General features: G+C 38.5%; 6 protein-coding genes across 14 annotated transcripts in view; 2 read left to right on the top strand and 4 right to left on the bottom strand.

Moving 5' to 3' along the window:
- LOC105271437 (pancreas transcription factor 1 subunit alpha-like) overlaps positions 1 to 6,022 on the bottom strand; it is a 16,612-nt gene extending 10,590 nt beyond the window's left edge. Inside the window, exons 1-2 of the mRNA XM_011312990.1 lie at positions 5,870 to 6,022; positions 4,483 to 5,348 (exon numbers count right to left, since the gene is read on the bottom strand). Of these exons, the coding sequence (XP_011311292.1) occupies positions 4,483 to 4,565 (83 nt within the window). The 5' untranslated portion in view covers positions 4,566 to 5,348; positions 5,870 to 6,022. The remainder of the gene's footprint in view (positions 1 to 4,482; positions 5,349 to 5,869) is intronic.
- Positions 6,023 to 7,568: 1,546 nt separating this feature from the next.
- LOC105271424 (polycomb protein Sfmbt) lies at positions 7,569 to 14,936 on the bottom strand. 3 transcript variants are annotated; one of them, XM_011312974.1, is made up of 4 exons: positions 14,523 to 14,936; positions 13,199 to 13,313; positions 10,442 to 12,715; positions 7,569 to 10,152 (listed from the first exon to the last, which is right to left on the bottom strand). In XM_011312974.1, the coding sequence occupies exons 2-4, from the start codon at positions 13,301 to 13,303 to the stop codon at positions 9,823 to 9,825; spliced, it is 2,709 nt and encodes a 902-aa protein (XP_011311276.1). In that variant the 5' UTR covers positions 13,304 to 13,313; positions 14,523 to 14,936; the 3' UTR covers positions 7,569 to 9,822. The 3 variants fall into 3 exon arrangements, with proteins under 3 accessions (XP_011311276.1, XP_011311275.1, XP_011311274.1); XM_011312973.1 differs by having other exon boundaries at positions 13,199 to 13,467; XM_011312972.1 differs by having other exon boundaries at positions 13,199 to 13,491.
- Positions 14,147 to 17,338, top strand: LOC105271423 (serine hydrolase-like protein). 4 transcript variants are annotated; one of them, XM_011312971.1, is made up of 3 exons: positions 14,147 to 14,229; positions 15,971 to 16,463; positions 16,757 to 17,338. In XM_011312971.1, the coding sequence occupies exons 2-3, from the start codon at positions 15,972 to 15,974 to the stop codon at positions 17,147 to 17,149; spliced, it is 885 nt and encodes a 294-aa protein (XP_011311273.1). In that variant the 5' UTR covers positions 14,147 to 14,229; position 15,971; the 3' UTR covers positions 17,150 to 17,338. The 4 variants fall into 4 exon arrangements, with proteins under 4 accessions (XP_011311273.1, XP_011311272.1, XP_011311271.1 ...); XM_011312970.1 differs by lacking the exon at positions 14,147 to 14,229 and adding an exon at positions 14,369 to 14,443; XM_011312969.1 differs by lacking the exon at positions 14,147 to 14,229 and adding an exon at positions 15,232 to 15,508.
- A 197-nt stretch (positions 17,339 to 17,535) lies between these two features.
- LOC105271425 (putative protein arginine N-methyltransferase 9) lies at positions 17,536 to 20,486 on the bottom strand. Of its 3 annotated transcripts, XM_011312976.1 has the most exons (4): positions 20,429 to 20,486; positions 20,189 to 20,362; positions 19,767 to 19,890; positions 17,536 to 19,485 (listed from the first exon to the last, which is right to left on the bottom strand). In XM_011312976.1, exons 2-4 carry the CDS (start codon positions 20,349 to 20,351, stop codon positions 17,574 to 17,576), a joined length of 2,199 nt encoding a protein of 732 aa, XP_011311278.1. In that variant the 5' UTR covers positions 20,352 to 20,362; positions 20,429 to 20,486; the 3' UTR covers positions 17,536 to 17,573. The 3 variants fall into 3 exon arrangements, with proteins under 3 accessions (XP_011311278.1, XP_011311277.1, XP_011311279.1); XM_011312975.1 differs by lacking the exon at positions 20,429 to 20,486 and having other exon boundaries at positions 20,189 to 20,428; XM_011312977.1 differs by lacking the exons at positions 19,767 to 19,890; positions 20,189 to 20,362; positions 20,429 to 20,486 and adding an exon at positions 19,647 to 19,697.
- Positions 20,487 to 20,878: 392 nt separating this feature from the next.
- LOC105271426 (coiled-coil domain-containing protein 6) lies at positions 20,879 to 25,150 on the top strand. Of its 2 annotated transcripts, XM_011312979.1 has the most exons (6): positions 20,879 to 21,381; positions 21,529 to 22,069; positions 22,263 to 22,398; positions 22,473 to 22,710; positions 22,790 to 22,988; positions 23,083 to 25,150. In XM_011312979.1, the coding sequence occupies exons 1-5, from the start codon at positions 21,160 to 21,162 to the stop codon at positions 22,940 to 22,942; spliced, it is 1,290 nt and encodes a 429-aa protein (XP_011311281.1). In that variant the 5' UTR covers positions 20,879 to 21,159; the 3' UTR covers positions 22,943 to 22,988; positions 23,083 to 25,150. The 2 variants fall into 2 exon arrangements, with proteins under 2 accessions (XP_011311281.1, XP_011311280.1); XM_011312978.1 differs by having other exon boundaries at positions 22,790 to 25,150.
- Positions 25,151 to 25,176: 26 nt separating this feature from the next.
- Positions 25,177 to 26,370, bottom strand: LOC105271427 (tail-anchored protein insertion receptor WRB). The gene is made up of 4 exons (XM_011312980.1): positions 26,090 to 26,370; positions 25,839 to 26,004; positions 25,458 to 25,525; positions 25,177 to 25,394 (listed from the first exon to the last, which is right to left on the bottom strand). Exons 1-4 carry the CDS (start codon positions 26,159 to 26,161, stop codon positions 25,221 to 25,223), a joined length of 480 nt encoding a protein of 159 aa, XP_011311282.1. The 5' UTR covers positions 26,162 to 26,370; the 3' UTR covers positions 25,177 to 25,220.
- Positions 26,371 to 26,552: the final 182 nt, after the last annotated feature.

Consider the following 26,552-nt stretch of genomic DNA (forward strand, 5'->3'; position numbering starts at 1 on the left):
AAAAAAAAAAATAAAGAAAAAGTCACGTGATGCACGAGTGCAACGTCCCACACACGTATTCCCCATCTCGTATCTCAGACTATTTCCCCACCCCCGGTGAAAATAGTCTGGCTGATGGAATGAAGATAGAAATAAAACAACATGTATACAGTCTGTAAATTCTCGATGCGATAAATGGTATGAATGAGGTCCCCTGATTCTCCAGTTCAGTCTCACTGATACTAGCCCATTTTCTTCCTTTACCCACTTGAGAAAATTACCCTTTAAATTTCAAATGGAAAAATTCGATATTCCACTTTGACGTACTATTTGCTTTCTATTATCAGTTATTTATTATTTTTTTCATCCAATTTATACTGGGGGAGGACGAGAGAATTTATTCTATTCAATTTGATCTATGACTTTTCAAGAGGAAAATTATTTTCTTGGAAATCTGAATTGTTCCACCAAGCAATTGTTAATTTCAAATGTATTCGTAGCGTAGATGATAATAGGAGATAATAAAACATAAAAATGATGAGAAAACAAATTTTGATAAATTTCAAAGATATGAAAAAAATGAGAGAATTGAATCAGAAAATCTCATAATCGAGGCATCAAATGCATCTGCTACTGATAATCCGCAAAAACTTATTCCTTGAGACATCTCCAGTCTCAAGACAATTATTTACAAATTCAATAACTATTCCCTCAATACTCCATCGCACCGGTTACATAAATCAAAGAGACACGTGACAAATCGAATATTATATTCTATCGCATTGTCAGACGATTCCTCACAAGTGTCAGATTTTCACGTGAACTGGCGCCCCAGGTGATTAGCAAAATGGAAAATCGCAGGAACAATTTTCTTTATCACTGATCTATCAATTTTCCAACCAGATAAAAATTAGAATTCATAATTAACCCAATTAGACGCAAGTGTCCTGTGTGTCGAATCAGATAATAATAATCTCCCAAAACAACTCACAACATTCATAAATAAATTATAATAATTAATTATGACTTTATAGTCGAGTTGTGGTGGTCAGTAATTTATAGCGACCGACTTGAAAACTTTACGGACGTTTATTCCGTCGAATCGAGTCAATTAGAATTATTCCCTTTGGGTAAAACTTGCTCTAACGGAGAACTAAAAAAAAAAAAATAACTTCAGGCAAGAGTTTCGTTTGTGGAGTTCAAAGGGGTTGAAACTTTGGACATGTTTGTTTGGGTGAATCGTTAATCCCAAGTTGTTGAAAAGTTCTAGGGGTTGAATGATTTTTTTTCAAAACATCCAGTCGAATAAAAAAAAATCCACAATTTCCGGTATTAATTATCCAATTATTTTCCCCCAGAGAAATTCGCTAAAAATAATTCCAAACTCGTGATTCCCCCATTCATCCTGCGGTTTTCTTATCACAGCAATAAAACCTAACGTATGCGCACTTGCGTACTATTTTATCTAGTAAAAAAAAAGAGGCGAAAAAACGTCAGCTCATGCTGATGAATAAATGCATAACCCATATCACCAGTTGAACAAACCGCAAGGGGTTGCACTGGAAAAAACACCGGATCATTCCGTAAACATTTGAAAAAAAAAATAAGCCCGAAACAAATCTAATTAATCACTTCTTCAATCAGCATAAACCTATGCCCCCCTCCCCCCCGGCGACTAAAATAAAAAATGAAAAATTCGTAATCAGCGTACCATAATTTTTATTTACGCCAATCATAAAATAACATTCGCGTCAAAAAAGTGGATAATTTGGGTCACGAGATAGAGAAATAATTTTGAATAATTCATGGTGAATAATTAACCCGGGGAAAAACCCGATGATAAAATTGGAGGTTTAAAAACTACGGTGTGAAGTCGGTTTATATCGGATATCGATTCTGATTGGTCGATGTGTAGCGTGAAGTTTGAGGGAACAAAAGCGCGCCATTTTCAAATAACTCAGTGGTAAATTCTGATGATCGAGTTCTGATTGATCGATGTTCGACAGGCATAAAAATCGATTGTATATTTGTTTACTGATATTTTGTTACTGAATTTTTTATTAGCGAAATCAATTATATTCACTCTGATGACTGAATTGATTTTTATTTCCATTTTTCTTCACAGAAGCAAAATGGCGCCTTCGGTTTATGCAATTACTCATAATTACCGGCAATCCAACGATTGATCGGATTTCTCTGAAGAATTTATTCAGAGAATCGTAACAATTTATGAATTTTTCATTTATCATTCGTCATCGCATTTCGCTCTCATAAATCCGAGCGAAAAAAATGAGAATTATTTGTGTTCCAAATAATTAATTTTTCAATGGATAATCTGTTTAATATTCAATTATCAATTAGAGATATTAGAAAAATGGCACTTTTTTCCCTAGTACCATAAAATCCTCTTTTCACACGTGTATCTAATCCCATTTTCTCTACATGACGAAAGTTGGCCGAGACTTTTCGTAGAGTGCAATAAAGTCGAATTTTTTGACTAGTACCAAAAAATTTTCTTTTCCCACTGAATGCAATAAAGTCGGATTTTTTCACTACAACCATATTATCCTCCATTTCCCCGAATCTTTCAGAATTTCCGAATAATTGACTGACGAGGAATTTCCCGAGTGCTGTATTCTCACTAACCCATGCCGGTTTCAAAAGATTGTAAACAAGAAGTCGAGGGGGAGGTGTAGGGGCCGGCGTGCTTCGAGTTATTTATAGAAGTCGATTATTGTGCAACAAAACGCGGCTTTACGTAACATCGTACACACGCCAGTCGGCCTGTCGGTCACTCGGCCGCTCTTTTGCGAAAGACAACTTTCCTCATTCCGTTAGCATAAAATGAGAGAGAGAAAAAAAATATATATCCAACTGTCCTCCCTGTGCACCTGAATATTCGCAGGCACTTGGGATTGTCACGAGCAGGGGAAAATAGCACGCGATTGATCAGAGACACCAAGTGAATTAAACTCGTGCACTAGGGTAGAAGACGGAAAAACACGTGTTATATTTTTCTGACAGGTTGACGTACCCGACGTCCACTCGTTTTTCGCATTAAAGTTTCGCTATTTCAGAGTGTACGATTTTCCCATATGCATTTACCATTTTATCAGTCATGTACATCGGCCTATTTACTACCCACCATTTCAATACACCTTTTAGCCGTGTCGATTGAATTCAGCGGGTGGTTGTTTTTTTTTTCGCGGATGATATTCCAATTTTTCATTACTCTGGTGAATAGATTTTTGGCTCGATCTACTCACGCGATAAAATGCGAGAAATGTATATTTGAATGTTTTTCGTAATTGAGTGAAATATCGAAAAATATTGATTTCAGGTAAAAACTCTGGGTAAATTTTTTGTAGCCTATTAAATTTACAAGGAAAAATGTCTGATGACGGTCGCCTCTAAAATCCACATTTCCCGAGATATATCGATATTTTCCTCAACTCAAACCCCAAACAGGAAAACAAATCGCGTTGTTTTTTTGCGAATATCTCGAGATCTACTAGAGATACGTAAACTTTTATCATGACCTCTTTATCCGAGATCAACAAGACCTACAAAAAAGCTCCCCACAAAAATTTCTCTATCTCCCCTAGATTCCGAGATATCCCCTGAAATTTCACCAATTACCTCAATCGACCCTCTACCCTCTGCCAAACTGTGAAAATAGAAAAAATTCTCCGAGCTCGTTTGATTTAATGGCTTTGTGATCACGTGAATAATAATTCCGCGAAATGGATGGGAGAAATTGAAGAATAATCGGGCGTTGGCTTCGCAAAGGGGCAATTGCCGGAGGAAATGTTGAATTCGCGTGATTATTTCCATTCTCAATTGTTAAAAATTTCGCAAATCTAATTTTAAAATGAAAAATAATGAGAGGAAATGTTTGATAGGGGGGAAAAGTGGTCGGGCCGGCTTCCAACAGCTGATCCCCGAAGGGGGGAGGGCAAACCAAAGACACAATCATCCGTCATACCGTGATATACGCCTTTCCCACCGCGTCACTCTCATTACGTCACTATCGCCTGTCCCGTTTTAAATAAAATTTGCAAAAACCCCGAGCAAATCGTCTTTATCTCAGCCATAAATGAAGGGAAAATGCTGGGACTTGATAAACCCCGGGGGGAACAACCGGAAGTCGTTAAAATTACGGAACAAAAAATCAGAGTGGAAAAAGAAATTTCTTTCTCTTTCCCTAAAAAAAATTGCTCATTCCAGGGGACGCTAACTCAAGACGGCTCAAGTGAATTTGAAAAACTTGAGTTTCGTTTCGAAGGAATTTTTTGACTTCAAAATGACCTCTGACACGTTAAAATCGCATCGCTGAAACGGGAGATATCCGGGATCAAGTGACAACCCGTCAGCACCAAAATCACCAGGAAAATTTCTCTCGAGTGTTGAGCCAATTTTCAACCCAATTTCAATCCTTCGAAAAATATTTATCCAACCCCGAGAAATCCTGGTGATGTGTTTAATAAATTTTCAAAAACTCACCCGAAAAACTCAGTCTCCTGGTCTTCGGTAGTCTCGACAATTTCCTCGATCAGAATCCTCTCGTCACCACCAAACACTGACATATCTCGTCGTTCCTCACCCACTTTTCACTAAATTTCACTAGCTCGTCGTCGACGAAATAACTCTCCAACAACCAATTGAAAAGAAAAGAAGAAAAGAACCCGTCACAATTCTCCAAAGATATTGGACAACTGCAACTACAAAGACGAGTGGTAAAAAAAAAATCGTCAATATTCTGTTCCTCCACTGAATCCCAAAAAAATGATTTTTTCACTTGTTCTCGGTCTATCCACTGCACTCAAGTTAATAACTCTTGCAATCCGAAACACCTGGGTCTATTAAGCAGTTTCAAATGTTCAACTTCACTCGGTTTTTTTTTTAATTAATCCAGGGGTCAATTACTCGGAATTGATCCGTATTGGCGTGCCCTCAGGGCGCCAGGAAGCGCCGCACAACACCAACCGATTCACTTGAAATAAATCCCCACCTCGCGATTTGAATGTGACGGTAAAATACAGAAACAAAAAATTTAACGAAAATAAACAGTCTTGTTGGTTATCTCGTAAAGCACAAAGTCGATGGTAAATTTTGTTTTCTCTTTTTTTTTTTCTTCTCCTTTTCGGCGCGTAACCGAGATTATTTAATCCACGGGGGAGAGCCACTCCGGCGGCGCACAACACAACGCCCGAACGCGTTTTGTAATGGCGATCTTTGGCGGGAAACAGCTGAGGGCCCCCGCGAAATTCGCCCGACGCGAATCACCAGGATATCACTCCGCCGCCGGTAGCCAGGGCTGTAGCTACATCATTTTTATTGACGAGCTCACATTTTTCACCGGCCACCACCTGCAAATCAAATATTTCATCAATTCAAAAAAAATCTATCTACTTCATACTAATACTAACAAGAACTTTGATAATAATAATTTTTTTCGCATGATAATCGAAATTTTCCATTTATTTTTAAATAATCAATATTTTTTATATCTCTTTTTTTATTAATAATTATTGCAATAATTATTATTTTCAATTTACTTTGTATTATTTTTTCTTTCTGTTTTTTTTTTTATTATTTTACAGACTTGAGAATTGTTATTTTTTAATTCCTATAACTAATGCTATGTTCATTCCATTGTTTGAAATTACCCAGAGATGATTGAATGAAGAATTAAAAATAAAAGACATGTTGTTCTAATTTTCCTCAACCGATTCCCCAAATAACAAACGAAAAATAAATCCAAGAGACTGATGAACAAAATGGACACTTCCTGTGAATAATATCAATTGTCCTTCGATTAAATATTATTTAGCCCTTGATTTTATTCCGGAACGACGAATAATAAAAAATGGCCGAATCATGCACTTGCCTCGTATTTCCACCCACTTTATTGTGTGCTTTTATTTTATTTCATATAAAAAAATAACAAAGAAAGGATTAAATACCGGTTTAATTAAGCCCCGAACACTTAAAAATCCTGGAGCCCTCTGAATACCCCCGATAAACCAAGCACAAGCCGCAAATAAAGTAAAATTCAAGTACAGACTTGTCACGTCCTCAACAATTCACCGAGAATTCCCAAAACAAACAGTCACCTTGTTTACATTTTATTACAGCACCGAGGTACGACAAAGAAAGGAAAACAAAGACCAACTCGCGATCTTACCCACCCAACGGAATCCAGAATTCCATCCAACAATCCCAAAAATAACCTCAAAGTCCCAAAATCCCCTCCAACGCCCCGCGAGCAACAAAACAAAAAGCGATCGCCAAAGAATTCTCAGAAATAAAAATCCGAACAAAGCCGGCAAAAGGATGTAAACCCAAAAAATAGAAGAACGTTCATATCGTGAAAGTAAAATGAAATAAGCTAAATTACCCCGGGTGCGTTGTTCCAGGCGTCTCCCCTGAGCAGCGAAAATCGTTTGTGGTGAAAAAGTCGGAAAAATTATGAAAATTTTGAGAAAATCGCGTGATAAATGGGTGGAGAGTCTCTGACGACAATAAATTAACTGATAAAAACAATCAGGAATGGCTTATTGTTAGTGAAATGGTGTAGACGACTGGGGACTACTTGACTGTCGCGTGTTTTTACGCTAACGTTGAGGTGCGACCGCGCGGGAAACATCTGCCAGCTGTCGAAGGCCCCGCCCATCACTAACGCCGACTAAATCCCCACCACAGGTATCCCCACTAGCGCCCCTCTCTCGAAATCAACCTCCCCCTCCTAAATACGAGAAAGACCAGTTCTTGGGGTGCGCAGTGCGCACTGCGCACTTCCTACGCCAATTTTCTCCCGAGGATTTCACGAGTTTTCAATCTTACGCACCACCTCGGGGTCTTCACACCAAAAATATTTGCAACAAAAATTTTTCATTAAAAAAATATGAATGGAGATGGGGAATAATTATATTTTAATTACTTTTGATGGAAAGGTAGGGGAAAATAGATTTGTTTGTGTGGAAGATTTAAGATTTTATTAATGCAATTTTTATTGGTATTTCGAACATAATTTGTGATCAAGTGATTATTTTGTTGATTCGGTTCTTAATGGTTTTTGAATGATAGGGAATATTAGTATAGATGTAAATAAATATTTGTAGACATCTGGGAATGATTATTAGGGTGATGGATTATTAATTGATTTTCCAGTTTTTTAAAATAATTTCTATAACAAATAAATGGGAATTGTTAATCATTGAATTTGGGAATAAAAGGAGAAAATTGGTTGTGAATGGAAAATCAATTTTTTTAAGAGAATTGCCAGTTTCAATTAATTAGAAGATATTGATTATTTAGTCGAGAGCAAAAGATAAACCATCGGGGGGTGGTATTTAAAAATTGATCACCGGAACAACAATTGTTGCCCGGTGGTATATCTGGGATAAACTTCAAACGATAAAGAAGGAAATCCGAGACATCCGGAGTTGTCAGATGCCGTTAGCCTCTCATTCCTCTCCATTATAAAAAAAAAATCCCGAAAACTCAAAAAAAATATGAAAAATTTTATGAAAACCATCAATGGAAATATTAAATCTAAAATTCAAAAATCCGAAACCGAAAAATTCTGCGTGTAAAACATTTATTCCTGTATTCCTCATTTATAAAACCATAAATACAGAAAGAGTCTGAAAAAGAAACGAGACGATTTCTCATAAATACTGCGAGATTCCACTATTGAATTCACTCTGCCATCGGATAAAAATACGTAATTGCCATTTGTCTTTATTAGCGATAAATCATTAAACATTTACTGTAAATTATATCGAGGAGTAACTTAACGTAACGTAGAATACGTGATTTTGCGTAATTTCTGATGAAAGTCTCTCACATTTTTATTCCAATTGAGAAATTATTTTAGACACCTGCCCACAGATATGACCAACCCTAGTTATTTTTGGTTGCCCTTTTTTTATTTCAATCTGTTCGATATTTTTTGCACAAATTTTTCACCTTAATCATACCCTAACGTAGATTTTAATTATTACTATCAAATTAATGTACTCTATACCGTACACTTTCTCCTCAACGTAAATAAGATCATTATTGCCGTGGAAAATAAAACCATTAGCTTAAGAGGTGAAAAAATCATCAAGTTTTCCTGGAAATCTATTTTAGGACAGAAGAAATACATCATTTTCGCAATTTTCACGATTTCCACGAGTTTCCACAAACCTCACAAGTCGAGTTATCGGAGTTTTCGGTGAATATCTCAGAATCTGAAAGAGTTATCGGAATTTCTGTATAAACCTTTTTCGTAGGTCTCATTCTACTCTACAGAAGAGGTCCTGATGAAAATTTCGGTATCCTTCTGTGATTTCAAAATATTCCCCGAAAACTTGACTGGGAAACATTGACTTCAGCCTTCACCTCTTGGCTATTGAATGATTTAAGAACGAGATAGAGATTTAATTGCCTTGAGCTCTCTGTTTTTTGTATGAAAATTCGAGTTATGTTTCAGATCTTCCTTCCATTAATTAATCAACCATTATTCATTATTTTGTTGTTCACGAGGTTCTGGAATAAACAAATTCGACCAGAAATCCATGATAAATTCGATTATTTCCTTGAAAAATTTTAATCCTATTGCATCTGTACAGTCGCAGTAATGCACCAGTGTAAAAATAACTGTCCTACGGTGGAATAAACTCGGCGTGATCCCAATAAATAAAGTGCACTCGAATCGAGACAATTAAACAATTACCAACAGATTGAAAATCGTTTGTTTTCACCTGTTCGTGATTTGTGGTCGCTTAAAAGCGTAATTATCTCCCAAACGACTGAATCCAGAGAAAAACATGAAGATAACTTTTTCGTAGCCAACGAACTTCTCTACGAGAAATGTCCCACAACTTTTCCTCTAAAATCACTCATTACGGAGATACTTCGACGAGTTTTTCCACTCCACTACTAAACAATTCCACACATTTCCATTAAATCCTACGAGTTAAAATCTATCGGACTGAATATTAAGTGCTGCATTGGCTCTCAATAATTGCATACTTCAGCATTAACTGCCACTAGATATAATATTTACAAGGTCGTAGATTACAAGGCCATTCTTATTCCCATATTTACAACGATTACTCGGATAAATGCCTTAAAACAATTCTTGACTCCTTGGAGAGTGCCTATGGATCGAAAAGCCAGGGATTATCACTTTTTCCACCTCGAGATGTCAGTAATGAAATGAAACGAAGAGAGCTCGAGCTCAATTAACTATTGCTTCAGTTCATTTCAATGGCACTATATTTATTTCACCATTAATTAACCAATCGGCAACCAAGTGACAAAATGAGATGATTCGAACTGAAAATGTTTGTAATTATCGATTTATCTCGAAACCCATCGATTTCATTAGAAAACAGCAGAGAACTTTTATTTCCAGAAATTGCATAAGCTTCAAGAAAGTCCTCTGAAGTATTCATGTGAAATTGATAGTTTACGAGATAAATGGACAATTAAAAAATTGACCTTTCAATTTGTCGTGCTTTACCCCTTGTTTACTGAAATTTTCATATGAAAGGGGGAAAATAACGTGAAAACAATTCTCTCAGCACCTCCACTTCACGAGAAACATTGGAACCCTCAATCTAAACCAAAAATATCCACCTGAAGTCACTTCCCTAACAAATATTTGCCTTCAGAAAAACAATCCCAGTGGAAAAATCAAAGAAAAATACGCAATTATTCACTTATTTGTAGTCACACGCCTTATCTTATTCCATGATGTCTATCCTACGTAAAAAAAAAATGGATAATTCCACGACGAATAATCGAAAAGTACCCAAAATGAAAACTATTCTAAATGTTCTATCTTTGTTATAATATTTTTTTCAGTCCTAGTTTTAACCTTTCCTGAGCTGGATTAACTTTGATTTTCAACTGTTGTATCAGATCGAATATTTTCAATGATGGGCCAACCTTGAAGCCTGTTAGATCTATGATTTGGTCCTTAGTTAATGTGAGTAATGTTTTACCGTCAATTTTACGCTTGCTAAAATTGTCACAGTACGTTGCACAATCATTGACACGTAAAAACTGGGCAACATCGAATACATTCCACTCGTTCGGTACTAAGTCACCATTTTCGGTATTTCTGTGCCAACCATCCGCTATTCTGGGAATGTATTTTCCACTTGTTGTATTCACCTGTAAACAAAAACAAAAACCAATGTCGAAAATCCGTTGATGTAGTAATTCCAACAGTTCTTTCTCCACAACAAATTCCCCTGAATTTTCATAATCCCCCAGTTCAAATTAATCAATTAAAAATGTCATTACTCAATACATCAATTAATTAATTAACTCCTAAAACCTTCCCTTTCTAAAATAACTGATAAATTCAATTCATGAATTTCGATTTAAAAATAAAAAATTTAATTGAAAATGAAATATCGAGAGAACAATAGGAATTTTTCCCAATTAAAAAAAAACTCACATTAATATAAGAAGTAGCAGTCCTCTCCTTCTTGGGCACCTCCTTGTCGACCTCACCAGCCCCCTGTCCACTGGTGGGACTAGGCAACATCTGATCAGGCCCCCCAGGTTCCTCAGCAGGTTCAGGTTCACGTTTGACCTCCTGAGGAAGACTCTCGACATCCCTCCTCTCGATCTTGGTGGCAATCGGGGGTTCCACCTGCAGAAGTTCCTCCCCGGACTCCCTGGCAGCCCTACCCCTACCCCTGAGTCCCCCAAGTCTCTCACTGTGCCTGAGAATATTCTTCCCCACAACCTTTCCCTTTCTGACTTTCCTCTTAGCCTTACGCTTGAGTCCCCTAGGGCTCTTAACACTTGGACTCTTAATAGCACTCTTAACGATTATCCTGGGTGCCTCGAGTTTGTGATCAACAAGATCACACCATCCAACAGGATATATGTCAGGACTCTGGCAATCAAGCCACTGATCATACTCGTCCTCCCATCCATCAAAATGCACCCTGAGGAGTCTTCCAATGACCCTCGTGATCGTGGCAACACAGACAAGCCTGGGATCCATGAGATCAGCAGCCTCAAGCCTCATCCCCTCCACGAATCCATGCTGAGGTACATCTCGATTGAACAACTGTACAGGAGCTGGAATTGTATTGGATTCACTGAGATAACTGTCCCAGGTGAATGCTGTGGGATCATAGCCCTTGGGTGGAGTCAGAGGTAGCCCATGCTGTGCACAAAAACCAATAGGAAAAATACAAGGTGAACTGACATTGTAGCAGAACCAATCAGCACCACTGGTGTCCTCATCATAACTATCAATTCTTATCATGATATAATCCTCCTTGAGCACTTGCATGATAGTAGCAGCACAAATGGCTGATAAATTGAGTGGATCAATTGCCTCTATCTTCATTCCCTCCCTGAACGTGTACCCCAGTGCGAGATGATGATTCTTTGGCACATGAAAGAGGCCCTCAGTGGCATCATCCTGAGACAGCCTCCCAGTATCAATTCTCTCCAGATATTCAGGATAAGCATCCAGTGACTGACCCACTCGTTTAGCCCATCCCACTGGATGAATCAGAGGTGAATCCTCGTGACACCAGAATCCATTGTCCTCTGGGGATGAATCGTAATATCTCACATGAAGACGTTTACCCACGATTTTATAAATTGTCGCCACTTTAACCTGCGATATTCGATTCTTATCTACAACCTCCAGATGCTGGCCACACCTAAATCTCGATTTCATACTGTCATTGACTTTGTTGTAGAAATTTGTTGGAAGTGTTCTAGCACCTGTGAGTCGTCTCATGAGGAAGTCCTTCCAGTCTTTGTACTTGTTGGATATTGAGTTTGGTGGTATGAGTGGTTTGCCAATCGTGGCACACCATCCCACTGGGTGAATATCATTGGAGCACAAGGATACCCAGAAGTCCTTCTCTGAGTTGTGGCCAAAGCCCTCGTACCTCAGTAGAGCACGATAACCCGAGATCCTGAGAACTGTTGCAACCCAGAATGAGTCGGGAAATGCCTCGCACACTTCGTCGCAGTCAGTATTCTCCACTTCGACTTTCATTCCCACTGTTATGTTGTCCCATATCTCTGATATTGGTGCGTGCTTGAAGCAAGAGACTGGTGCAGCACAGAATCCTGGCTCAGTGAGCTGGGGAGTCCAGTCGTAGCTGCCAGCCATGTCAGCTGTTCTTTTTCGTCTCACTGGAAGCTCATCAGGCATCACTGGCTCATTAACCACTTCCTCCATCTCGTTTTCACGTTTAATGCAGTCGTTGGAGATTGTTGAGTCCTCCTCGTCGCTTCTCTTGGGTTTTGTCTCTTTTATCAATGGCTTTGGAGGATTTGGTGTCTCTGCTGGTGGATCTGAGCTCGTCGATGTGTCTGATGTGTGTGATGGACTTCTCGTTGAGTCTGCGTTGGTGCTGTTGTGCTCTGACGATCTGGCACATGCACGACTGCAAAATCTACGCTCTTTTGTGTAAAATGCGTGCTTCACACCTATTGCACCACATTTTTCACATACTGCGATGCCGTCTTTGCGGATTGGAATGAAATTGAGATCTGTGTGGGGCTGGTAAGCTATTGGGGTCTTCAGCACTAGGTTTGGATGCTTTATTGGCTTGATTTTACGATTTCTACAGCATTGGGTTGTCTGGGTTGCTGCGTTGTTCACTACCATTTCCATCTGCTCTTCCTCGATGTAATCGTCCAGGGTGAGGTACTCACTCATTTCTGGATTATCTTGCTGGGGTTCGTACTCCTGCAATTCGATTCGTTTATTTAATTCCCTTCTACCCCGAAAACTATTGATTCAACGAAAAAATGATGAGGTACTTTTTTGTATTTCTTTGAATTTCCGAGGAAAAATATTTATTCATATTTTCCTTTAAAACCTCTACTTTTATAGATAAACCCATATTTAACACGAATAATTGAATTATTATAGAAAAATTGAAATAAGAACGAATGCATTAATTTATTACAAGTGATTAATCATTTTAATTCATAAAAATTCAGAGGGAATCGATAAGTTCAGTTTTGTTTATCAATTTGACGATAAAAGTATTAACAAAAAGGTTTTTTCTTTAAATCTGCAATAAAATGTGCGATCCCTTTTCCTCGCCGTAAATCAATAGAGTCATTGAGAGTCAAATCGTCGATAATAAATCCCAGGAAAAGGTAGTGAGGTAATAAAATAGTGTAATTTACGAACCACTGGGAATTTCCACTTTTACTATCTTACCTGATGCATGTCTTGTCCATCAGGAGGCTCCATGGTTTCTTCAGTTTCCGAGCAATCATTAGTAAATTGCTGTGGCATATATCTGACCATTGTTGTCTGTGCCATTTGATGATTTCTAATATTATCAAATGCATGGGATCCATGAGTGAAATATGGACTCTCAGCCTGTCGTGGATCCAGCATTAGCTCGTGACTAGGTTCACCATGGACCATCATGTCACCCATCCATACCATTCCCAGTTCGGGAATACCAGGGATGGAGGCGTACACTGGATTCACACAAACATTCATTCCTAATTAAAATTAAAATTTATAATTTGTTAAATCATAATTTAAAAATCATAAGATTGGGGGAGACATATTCGAGTGGCAATATCTTCAATTTATCATCCAAGAACTGCATTTTTCGTCATTTATTATCGAGTAATTAATTAATTTATCTATTATTTATCGTTGTTCAATTAATTGTTCGTATTTTTTTTGTTCCTCATGTATTCGCTCCAAACATTCGACTGGTTTTGAAATTTTTTTCACCGAAAATATCGAGGTAGAATATTGAGGTGGAATTTATAAAAAATTGTTGTTAACAATTGATGAAATTTATAATTATCAGCGGCGGGACATTCAAACGATCCGAGAATCTCTCGTTTATTCCGTGAAAAATCGACAGAAACGCAATTCCTTGAATTCCATTCGCCTATTCTCCCCCGAAAAAAATAATCCCAAAACATTATAAATTAAATCAACAAATCAAGGGTTTACAGAAACTATTTCTACATCCGAATTACTAAAAATATCATTCATTTAATTAGACGAATTGTGATTACTCTCCCCTCGAATCAACCAGCGTTATGAATCTGTTTCGTAATTCTCAAACTAATCTAAAAATCCATCAGATGTTCCTGATTAAATCAGTGTCATTAATGACGAGGAAATACTCGTAATTAGAGTGACGATAACAGTATTTTCAAGTCGACAGAGAAATGGAATGAGAGACCAGAAGATAGTGATTGATTGGAAAATTTTTTGAGGTGAAGAAAAATGTTAAAAGACGAAATTTTGGTGATTTTTGTGATTTTGATTTGGGGCTAACAAAAACAGGGGGTTGAGGGGAAATTTTGGGACGCCAGGCGTCGGACAGAGCCCCAGGTTCATTTAACCTTTTTCCAGGGGTGGGGGAAAGTCGGGACAGGCCTCCGAGTCATACGAACTGTCAATTCGAGGGTAAAAAATAGAAAAAATTAGGTAATTGTGGGAGTGGGGGGTGTTTCAAGTGTTTTGGTGATTATTTTAATGGGATTATGTGATGAATGTGTTTACGAACCGTTCGGTGCCTGCATGTCCATGACAAAGAGTCTCTGACGGATTAATCGAGCGATTCCATCCGTTATTACTTTTGCTATTACCGCAACCAGTGTCTCTTGCACTTCATACTCTTCTTCACGATCAATTCCAGATACATTATTGGCCGGTGATTTTGTGGGCCGACTCGTGGATTATCGCACTGGAATTCTTCTCATATTTTCTTTTTTTTTCGGCTTTTCGTTTTTTTACTCTTTTTTGAGAGCACTGCACCACTGGTCGAACTATTGGGCAAAACATCGAGCTTCACGCGTTCACCGCTTCATCCCCTCTTTCTAGCCCCTCGGATTTCCGGCGTCGCGGATGGTTTTCATGAAATCGCGGGAAATTTGAATTCTCTTTAACTCCATTCTTTACGGGTTTGTTAGGCCTTTTTTTCGCAGAAAATTCATTCGTTTTTCATTTGGGATTTTTCAATTTTCAATTTTTTTTCGATTCTATTTTTTACGGGTATTTTGGAATTTTGGGAAGTAGGTGCTTTTCAATTTCAGGAAGTCTTTATTTTCCTCAGTGGATTTTTTTTTAATGGAATTTCAAGTTTAATTGAAAAGTTATGAATGACATGCGAAATTAATTGTGATTAGTCCCTGATTATTAATTCCATCATTTTTTTAATGAGAAAATTGGTATCATAATTTATTCATAATTTTCTTTGACTAGAAAATCGTGAGCCAATGGATTTGAATGAACTTTGACTTTTTCAAATTTTTTCATTATAATTTTTAACTTCAACTCCAAAGTTATGAGATGCGGAATTACTGGTCGTGTAATGATAAGGATAGCCTTGCCGACTGTGGAAAAAATAATTAAATCAGTCAATTAGATATTCAAAAAAAAAAATCCCCCGCCTCCTCGAAGATGTTATGTGCCTGATACGTGACTTTCAGTTTCCAATCGACAGTTTGTGCGATATTCACGACGCAGATATAAAAATTGAATTGCTACCAAGTAAGAAAATTATTATTGCTCATAAACGACAGGACCCATATCCCCAGCAACCAGGTTCGTCGAAAATTATCAGACCATTTCAAATTGTTCCCACAAACATTAAAAAAACCATATCCCACCTGTACCGCAAAAATGTTGAGAAAAAAAAATGTAACTGCAATTCCCGCTGAACCATTTGAAATTCTCCAACTGTCGAATTGATAAATCGCATCTTAAATTCGCAGGAAATGAAATTCTAATTTTTTTTATATAATCTCCAATGATTCTTGTATTTAATAAATAAAATAAAAATGCATGGAGAAAAAATCGAATCCAGAAAATAAAAAAAAACGCTCTAAATTTCCTCAGATTTTTTTTTGTATATAATATAATGATTTTCATTTCCTAATTAGTGAATTGAAGAATTATTTCTAATTAGAAAATAAAAATGATGAAAAACGTTATAACCTTTTTGCTTCTAAGGATGGTCCCAACCGATCTCACCCTCCAGGTGCCCTGGGGTCACGTGTCGGCGTTGTCCTGGGGATTGTCTTCAAGGCCAGGAGTTCTCCTGGTCCATGGTACCCAGGACAACGCAGGTTCGTTTACTCGTCTGATTCAACTCCTCCCCCCGACGTTCCACTACGTGGCCATCGATCTCCCAGGGCACGGCTTCTCCTCGCACTTCCCCCAAGGTATGAACCTGGACTTCTTCAACTTCGTCCTGACCATCCAGTACGTCCTAAACGAGCTGAAATGGAAGAACTGCTTCTACATAGGGCACAGCTTCGGTGGAACACTGGGAGTCATGTTCTCCATTCTTTTTCCCGGTCGACTCCAGAAGATCGTCACCGTCGACTCCCTCATCCCCGTTGCCTACGAGTACGAGCAAGTCCCCGATCGTCTGAAAACCGTCTTTGATGCCACCCTCTTCGACCTCCAGAGGAAGGAACCAACTCTCTACACCAGGGAACAGGTTCATTAATTCAATAATTTCGTTCTCGCTTAATACCTCTGGATCGGAGGGAGATACAGGAATTTTTATCATGACCTTTTCGGTAGAACAAAATGAGAGCTACAGGAAAGGTAATTATAGAAATTTCTGTATCTCCCTCAGATCCGGAGATATCCCTCGAAAATGACGTCAATCGAGTTGTTGCTTTATTTTTTTTTGCTGTAATTTGCAATTAATTTGCAATGAAATTGAAAAAATGTATTGAAAAAATATATTGAAAAAATAAGGAAAATAATGAATGACCCTTCGGTCAGGTGCTCGATGCAATAATGAACAAGAGACAGTTCAGCCTGTCTCGAGAAGCAGCTGAAGCCCTGATTGTGAGAGCTGTCACTCAAGTTGGGGACAAATACAGATACAACCGGGATGTCAGGATGAGAGCTCACGTCGGCCTTTACTTCGTAGAGGGCCAGAACTTCGAGTTCCTCAAGCGTCTCAGGACTCCTGTGATGGTGATAGTCGCCAAGAATTCCTGGTTCGGACTCGTGAACAAACTCCCAGTGGTGATGATGTACGCGAAAAAATTTTCAGACGTCCTAACCCTCGTCCACGTCGACGGCAATCACGATGTCCATAATAATAATCCGGAGAGAGTCGCCCCACACGTCCTCTCCTTCTTCGGCAACGGTACAACGAGCAAATTATGAGGAACAGATATTTTCGTGATTATCCCGTGGATAATTTATTTAATTATCTCATTAACCAATTCAAGATTCAATATCATTTCATTATAGTTGAATTGTTTTCCATTTACATCGGCTCTAATTATTACAGCCGTTTATATTCCTCAATTCTGTAATTATCCAACTAATCAATAAATGCAGTTATTTATCTAATTGAATTGTCTCTAGATTCTATAATTTCTAGATTATTTTTTACTACGAAAAAAATTCCAAAGGTAATGTTAAAAAATTGAAGTAAATTATTTAGAACTCTATGCTATTATTTATAAAAATCCACTTTAATTCTCCCCAATAATCCTCCATAAATTTAAATCATTGGCACCAGGATGTTAAATAAAGAATCCACATTATAAAAATCACATAGAAACATTTATTACACCCATACATTTCACGAAAGGAGAGTAACCCTGGTAAGTCCCTTCATCTGTAAGACCTTAAATCTGACATTCTCGCGCCTCTGGACAATGCCCTTGAGATCATCCCCAAGTACAATAGCTGAATGATTCATGAATGAGTTGTCTCTCCTGGAGCTGATGCAGTTGTCATCATCGAGATGAATAGTGTACCAGCAGATGAGAACATTGGGAAGTACATCCCCCTGGATTATCCCAAAATCAGCGACCGCAGTTGTGGCATTGCCCTCGTCAATCTGGACGAGAACCCTCTCCTGGGTGACCTCTTCGTAGTTATAGAGTGTGGAGTCAAGATCAAATCGTTGCCTGCAGGAGTAACGATTGACAAATTCACCGAGAACGTAGTCAGATGATCCAAGTGATCTCTGAACATTATTGTCATCAACGAACACCATCCTGGGAAGATCCTCGGAGTGTACGAGCTGACCGATGAGAAATATCTTACTGGGGAGCATAAAGCCATCGGTTGCGAGGGTGAGTCTCAGGGCGTCGTACAAACTGGGTTCACTCCAGTCATTGATCTCCCCTTGAATGCTGAAATTGTGATTGAATATTACATCCAAACACCTGTCTATCTCGTCGATGCTCTCGACAATACAGATCCTCTCCTTGTCGATTCCACTCTGATCAGCGATTCTCAGGATCAATTCACCCAGCTGCTCAGTCTCAGCGTAACAGTACACCCTCAGTACATCCTCATTCCACTTGAGCATCTCCAACCCATAAACTGGAAATGGACAGGCGTCCAGGATAAATCGGCATCTGTTGTCTCTGTGGGACTTGGCAACTCGGGATATGGCGGTGACGTAGTCCTCGTCATTCAGGAACATTATGACATGCTGGGGGATGAAGAAGAACCCTTTGCACCTTCTCCAGGTTGAGTTCTCGGGGCTCTCCTTTGGGAACTCGTAGATGCAGTGCAATTTCTCCTGCCACAACTCTGTCACGATCTTCAACTCCTGATTCAATTGGCACTTCACTGGCTTGTCAGCGAATACTGCGAACTGCCAGCATGAGTCCTCCTCCGAGGTGTCCAGGATATTCTCCTCATCGAGTTGAAGCCTGAACCACGTCACAACACCGTCGATCATTCCATTCCTCTTCACCTTGACTGAATGAATATTTTTCATGCCCTGAGTGTGAAGTTCCTTGAGTTGAGTCAAATTATTGAAGTCCACTCGAAGTACCTCGACAGGATCTGTCATGTAGAGTGTCTCCTCCTGCTTGAGGCTGATGGCATCGTAATTTTTGTTATCGGAGTAGATATCGATCCCTGTGAAATTCAGGGTGACATCGGATTTGGCTGTGACAAACGACATGAAACGAATCTGTGGACTCTCGACAGCTGCGGCGAAGACAGTTGCTCTCATGGGGAGGACAATTCCATCATCGGCGAGGAGGTGTTCGTGGGCATGGATGAGACTCGAGAGGACGAGTTCCCCGAAGACTCCAGCATCGAAGGTCTCCGTGACGATGAGCCTTACCCTCTGGATGATGTCTTTAGGAACTTGGAGGGCTGTTGAGTGCTGGGGGAGGAGTGTTATGTCATTGCTGTTATTCCTGGAGAAGACTTTGGCAGCGATCAGGGACATCTCTGTTGAGAGCTCGCAGGCGAACACCCGGAGGGCTCCAGAGTCCCTGGCGTAGAGGGACAGGAGACCACTGCCTGTACCGATGTCTAGGACTGTTGTGTAGCCCTGGGAGATTTTGTTGGAGATTGCTCTCTCGTATCTCGTGTTTCGGACTCGATCGTTCAGCATTGGAAAATGCCAACGGTCTATCAGCAGGTTATAGGCGTAGTCCTGGTTCCACTCGGCGGGGAGGAAGTCTGGGGAGACCGATAGGGCACGTCTTAGGTATGGAAGAGCCTCTCTCGGGGAGTCTTGTCTAGAAGAAGAGACAGAGATTTTTCTGGGTGTCAAAGACGAGTTGGCTTTTTTATTTTTTGTTTCAACTTGTAGGCAGATCAGCAGCTGATCAGCCTGAGGAGCTGATCTGATATTTTTTGGGACTGACTTTTCTTAAATTTAATTATTCCATCAACCAACCTGTCATCTCAAATTCACCTTGCGGATGATTAAAATAATGAACTAAATTCTAGAAAATAAAACCACAAATTACCTTATCTCCGGAAAGAAAAGAATGTTATTGATATCTTATTGATGTACCTCAGGTAATGTGCAGCGCAATTATTGAGCATTCGTGGATTCTCCGAAAAAATCTCCAGAGATCTAGTGTAGCACAGAACAGTCTTTTCAAAGTCAACCTTCTCCAAATCCATTCCCCACTTGCCTGATAAAAAATCAACAGTCAAATAAATTCGAAACAAAAATCAAAACATCTAATTAAATAACAAGTATTTCAGTTACTGGTCAATATCTCATAAATGAACAGAGATACAGGAATTTTCGTGAATACCTTTTTTGTAGAGCTATAAACGGTATAACAGAAAGGTTCATATCAAAATTTCGGTATCTCCTTCCGTTTCAAAAATATTCACCGATAATTGGGACTAATCAAGACATTGTTGAGATCAGTGCAAGAAAGAAGAATAGTTATTATTAATTAATAAGAGGTTTTGTTTACGTACACAGGACATCAGTAAATTCCTGCTCGACCTCAGGTCTTCTGTCAGGTGCCAATTCCACGACAGCAGTGTAATGAGCATATGCATGACCGTAATTACCCGCCGCCCTCAGCCTTCTCGCCTTCTTCAACGACTTCTCCACGAGATCCTGTATTTCCTTCTGCATCCTCAACTAATCTACTATAAATAATTAAAATGAAAATAATTATATCAACACCGAGATGTTGATGTTTACCGGTCTACCTAAGGGGAATCCCCACCAGACGACCGTAGCCCAGGGTGGAGATAAGCCCTTACTTTTCCAACAATTGGCAACTTTTAAAATAAATAAAAAAATTCATAATAAAAAATTAATTAACAATCTAGTGAAAATGAGACTTGAATTAAATATTCTCCTTAATCATTGATTTATCTCGAGAATCGTCAGTCCTATGCGAGAAAATCAAAAATCTATTTTGAAGCTAATTAAATTTCCGATAAAAAAATCCTCTAACATTTTTTTCTAAAATCAATAGTTTCCAGGATATATCGATTTTTAAGACAGAATACACGATAAATAGTTTGTAAGCTAACTTTAAACAATTGGTAAAAATTCAAATTTTCCCACGTCGCTGGAATGTGCATCGAACAAAATCACGACTAGTGCGCACGAGGTACATTTTAGGTTGATTTTCAACTCTGAACTCTCGAAAGGTACCAAACAGCTGATCCATTCTGGCGTTAGAGAACCCGCAGCAACGACCACATGTTTGTGCCGCAAAGTGTCGCATAATTATTGTAATTCCCGGGCAAGTAATGACTGTGATTCCCCAAAAATAATTCCAATAAATTGTGAAAACTGGAGTGACTGTATTTCGAGTAAAGTGGAATGCGTTAGAGCCCTCGTATCCCGGGATAATCGGAATAATATCGCATAACGTAGACGACATTGCGCCCCTTTTTTCAATTTTTCGTTTTCCTTTTTTTGAAATAAAATGGCTGACCGTGATAGCGCATCGGAGAGTGATTCGAGCTCGATTGATGGTGGCCCAATAATGATGCCACCCTCGCCGGTAACACGTGAACAATTGCAGAAGAGGATTGAGTCACTTCAGCAGCACAATCGTGTCCTCAAGGTTGAGTTGGAGACGTACAAGCTCAGGGTTAAGGCACTCCAGGAGGAAAATCGTTCGCTACGACAAGCCTCTGTCATCATCGTGAGTTTGAATTTGATGACGATACTAATAATAATGATCAATTAAAAGCAAAACGATCAAGACTTTCCAATTAAAAAAAAAGAAAGCACCAGACAATGGAGAACAAATAATTTATTGAATAAAAACTCTGGAAATTTTGTATTTCAGCAAGCGAAGGCAGAGCAGGAAGAGGAGTTCATCAGCAACACTCTCTTGAAGAAAATCCAAGCCCTGAAGAAGGAGAAGGAGACCCTGGCCCACCACTACGAGCAGGAGGAGGAATGTTTGACGAACGATTTATCCCGAAAGTTGAATCAACTTCGCCAGGAGAAGTGCAAGCTCGAGCAGACGCTGGAGCAGGAGCAGGAGTGCCTGGTGAACAAGTTGATGAGGAAAATCGAGAAACTGGAGGCTGAGACCCTCGCCAAGCAGAGCAATTTGGAGCAGCTGCGGAGGGAAAAGGTTGAGCTGGAGAACACACTCGAGCAGGAGCAGGAGGCACTTGTCAATAAATTGTGGAAGAGGATGGATAAGCTGGAGGCAGAGAAACGCATGTTACAGATTAAGCTGGATCAGCCGGTATCTGATCCAACATCACCCAGGGATCTCAATAATGGTGATACAGCAACTAATCTCAGCACTCACATACAAACACTGAGGAGTGAAGTGGCTCGATTGCGACATACACTTCTAATCTCACAACAAGAACGTGAGTTCATGTCGTTTTCCATTTAATCTAACTTAATTATTCATTTATCCATTTTAATTAATTTATCCATCGATCTTTAAAAACCTCTAGCTCAATCTAAACAGCTGTTTACTTCTTCTCGCATTCACTCGACTCTCTCTAGCTATTTTGGGAAATCTTCTCTTAACTGGAATGCCAATATTTGTATTTTTAGATACCGAAAAAATGCAACGGTACGTCAATGAGGAGAAACATATTCGTGAGGAGAATTTGAGACTCCAGAGGAAATTGCAGCTGGAGGTTGAACGCCGTGAGGCACTTTGCAGACATCTGTCAGAGTCTGAGTCCAGGTAATTTACTCTAGCAATTAAAATCAAATCCACAGGTATTTCTCAATGTTTTTTTATTTTTATTTTTTCAATAGTTTGGAGATGGAGGAGGAACGTCACTACAACGAAATCGTAATGTCTGGTAGCAATATTAGAAATCGCACAGTATCGAGTCCAGTGCCATACAATCCATCTCCAAGCTCATCAAGACCTCTCAGTCCAGGTGTCAATGTCGTTGGTTCGACATCTCGTGATAGCTTCACGTCCAATCGATGCTTTGCCTGTGGTCAGACTATGATGATACCATTTTCTAGTTCTCCACCACCAGCAGGCGTATGTATTCGAGTTTATAATTAATTCCACGTTATTCCGAATGCATAAAATTTTTTATTCAAATTTTTCGATGTATCAGGCTCACATAGGACCAGCCCCAGGTAGACGCACTTCGGACAGATTTGTAAAGCCAGCAATTCCCCCAACTATTGTGAGCCCTGGGGTACCACCTCTAGCACCACCAACAGTCAATACATCTGCTGGCTCTCCCATGGACATCGCCAAAACATAAGTTTCCCCTCATTACCCTATTCCCATTGACATATAATCGGTAAAAGGTATCCCTCTATTATTTTTCGTTTATTCATATTCGTATTCACTTCTGAGGAAAAAATACGTTTTCTTCTCTCGTTTTTTTTTTTTTTTTGGAAGACGAAAGGGGGACGTTATGATATTTTATTCGTATCGATCAGAAGAATTATTCACTGGAGTCCTGACGCAGTCTCTGCTCTCACGCGATTATCTCCCACGGCAGTTATTTTAGAGGTAAATGTCATAAGATATTTTTTGTTGCTCGGGAAATTTCGAATGAAAAAGTTATTTACCATTTTACTCGGAGATCACCGGTTCTCGAGGTAATTCGGCTACTCGGAGGTGACTTGAGAAATTTAGGAGCGAAGGGAAAGGGTGATGGGTTTATCTCGCTCATCGCCAAGAGAACAAGTTGACTTATTACACTTTATCTTTTGCTCTTGAAATTATTGATTGCATGAATTAATTTGAATAGCTTCACAGCTGGGGAGTTAATCGCAGTATTGAATGCCCACTAAACTCCTCAGTTCCTAGACTCCCCACATTTTTCCTCGCTCGAAGTTTAAGTGATAATCGTGTTTTTTTTTTCAATTAAAACTTAAAACGAAAAATGAAAAAAAAAAAAAATAATTCTCACGAGTAATCCAGTATCATAATGTCAAAATAATTGAATGTTTGTGTGTGTCGCTTGTACGCTTCCACAGACCTTATAATCTCGATGTAGGAAAATTAAAAATCACTAGGAGCTCATATTTTCAACGAAAGCAAAAGTCATTAAAAAATCTCATTACCACTATCCAAGCAAATAAAGTAAAAAATAATAATAATAATAAATCAGCACGAAAGTAATGAAAAGTCCTAACATTTCAAAACAATAAACAATTATCCCCGAGAGTAATAGAAATAACAGAATAAAAGATTAATGGTGATAAAGTTTGAATGTTAAGTCTTGTATACCTATATTTTTCTCGTTTATATGAAATCGCCTAATTGATAAAAAAAAATGTACTACTATGGATTAATAACTGTGTTGAAAGTGGGTATGTTACTGGATCAATTTAATATTTATGACTAAATATTAAATTATTAAAAATACGAGTCATGGGACGTTTATCCACATCTAGAAATCAAATATAAGGTCATGAGGATGGGTTATACGAAATTATAAAAGTGTTAGTGAGTGTAAACTGATTTGAAAGCCTCAGAATCACATTTTGCTGGTGTTTTCGTGATTATCGTTGTCTCGAGAGAATGAAAATTCAAAATATTATCGATTTTACCTCAGTTTTGTTCGCAAGTCAGACTCTGAGACAAAATCCTAGCTGCACGCGGAGGTTGAGGAGAAAATGTCACTAAACATTTTATCTGGGAAATTAAATTCTCCACAAAGAAGGTGTAATCTTTTACGTAGATCCACCGGCTTGTGAAGTATTCGCGTTTTTCTCTCCGATTTGCTTCTACAATTTTTTTTTCGATGATTTTAGGTTTTTAATTATTTTTTATTTCATAATAACTGGTAGCTTATGGGTAAATGAGTATATATGGTGAGAATACGATGAGGATTATTGATACTCTCGAATTGCATCGTAAACTGCCACAGAAAACTCGAAGACAAATTAGTTTTTTTTTTCGATTCGATGAGCATTTTTTATTTTTCGTCGCGAGTTGCCATTAGAGGCACCTGTGACAATTGCAGATTTAACTGTCGAAGTGGTAGAGCATTACGAATTTGCCTAAAAAAAACAGAAAGTCCAATAATTCATGTCTCGATAAGACTGTAATTATCTCGACCCCGAATAGTTGAGGAAAAAATAAAGAAATTTCCCTAGAAAAATGATCTTGAAATCAATAAAAAATTTATAATTTCGTGAGCAAACAGTAGATGTTGTGATCTCGGTGCTTAAAAAATACAGTGAATACTGTAAAATCCAAGAATATTATTGAAATAGTGAAATTTTACTCGTTTGCAGCACAAATCGAGCTTTTAAAATCTCGAAAGAAGCATTTCTCATCGTAAAAATATTTAAATTATAGTTTCAACATTTCCTAATGCATTCTCGTGAGAAACAATAATCTGTTACTGATTTTATCATTTTTATTCGTGTATTATAATTATTCTTTATGTACCATCACTCGTTTTGCTATTACCTTTGGTTTTAATGAGAAACAATAAATATCTGAAAATTGAGGTACGTGTTGAAATTAATCGACTCCTTATTTTATCATTTTTATTATTTATCATTTGAATTTGGAGAGATTTATGTGGTTCTGCTGACTATTGTCAACAGACCCGTCCACATAGCGAGGGAAATTGAGTCCTCGTAGGTGCTGGGCCAGCTGAGGATTTTGTCCAGGGGCCAGAGAATCCCCTTCGGAAAAATCACCACAGGTTCAGTCCTGTATAACTTCAGCATTATCAATATAACGAGTCCCTACGGAACAAAAAAATCATTTCAATTCAACAAATTTATTATTTCGTCGAGGAAGCATCTTACGTTGAAGACTCGAGCTGAATAAGTGAAGAATAACACAGCCTTCGCCCTAGCCGACATCCTGACTGACACTGCGAGTCCAAATATTAAATAAATAATCATCAACAAGAAGAAAATAGAAATAATCCTCGATTCATCGTGAAGTGACAAAATTTAGTTCAACATTTTTATTAATTACCAGTTATCTCGAGAACGATCGATCTGGGGTGAAAGTGTTACAGAACTTTTTTGTAGTGTATAAAATTGATGATAAAACAGGTCTAATGAAATTTCCCTCTAGAATCACTAGTTTCCGAGATAAATGGATAAATAAAAAATGGATAAAACTCTGATGAACTCAGATTATCATAGATAATTCAATGAAATTTCCGAAAATCATCAAACCTAGATTTTTAAAATCCTCTCTGAGTTTCGTATGCTTTCTCTGCACCTTCGTGTATCTCGAGAATTCATCAACCATCGAAATACTCGACATTTCCTGTTCCAATTTGATCATTTCACTCCGCAAATTTTGTTCCCCCTTGGGCTCAGAGAAAAACCACCCAACGATCTGCCAAAAAAATGTGAAGAAATAGCAATTAACAATTCAAAACATTGCCAACAACAACTGATTACCAAACAATTGTAGCACTCACGTATTTAATCACCGAAGGGATCACATACGAGAATAAGTACAAGGAGGTAGATATAATGAACAAAGTGCTCATCTTAACCTACAGGCAGCACTAATTTGTTATTTATAATAAGGATTATAAGCAAAATTGGAGAATTTCCACAGGTTATCTTTCTTCCTGTGAGAGGACAGGTAACTAACGAAAGGGGCGCCACATAAATTCAAACAGGGAAATGAAAAACAGCTGTGAATAAGGCCCGGGTGGAGGGATTTTTGCCCGACATGTCCCTAGGGAATTCCCTAGAAAAAACGCGTTTTACGGGTAACTAAATGCCAGCCCCTGTAGGCCCTCAAAAAATATAATGATAGGGTCAATCGACAGATCATCATTTTTGCCGGGCCGGTAATTAGGTCTCAGGGGTGGGAAATTGAGGAATGAACGTGTAAATTACGTTCAAAGAGACCCCCTAGATTTCACCAAGATG

Source organism: Fopius arisanus, unplaced genomic scaffold (assembly GCF_000806365.1).
Source record: "Fopius arisanus strain USDA-PBARC FA_bdor unplaced genomic scaffold, ASM80636v1 scaffold00109, whole genome shotgun sequence".
In the NCBI taxonomy this organism is placed as follows: domain Eukaryota; kingdom Metazoa; phylum Arthropoda; class Insecta; order Hymenoptera; family Braconidae; genus Fopius; species Fopius arisanus.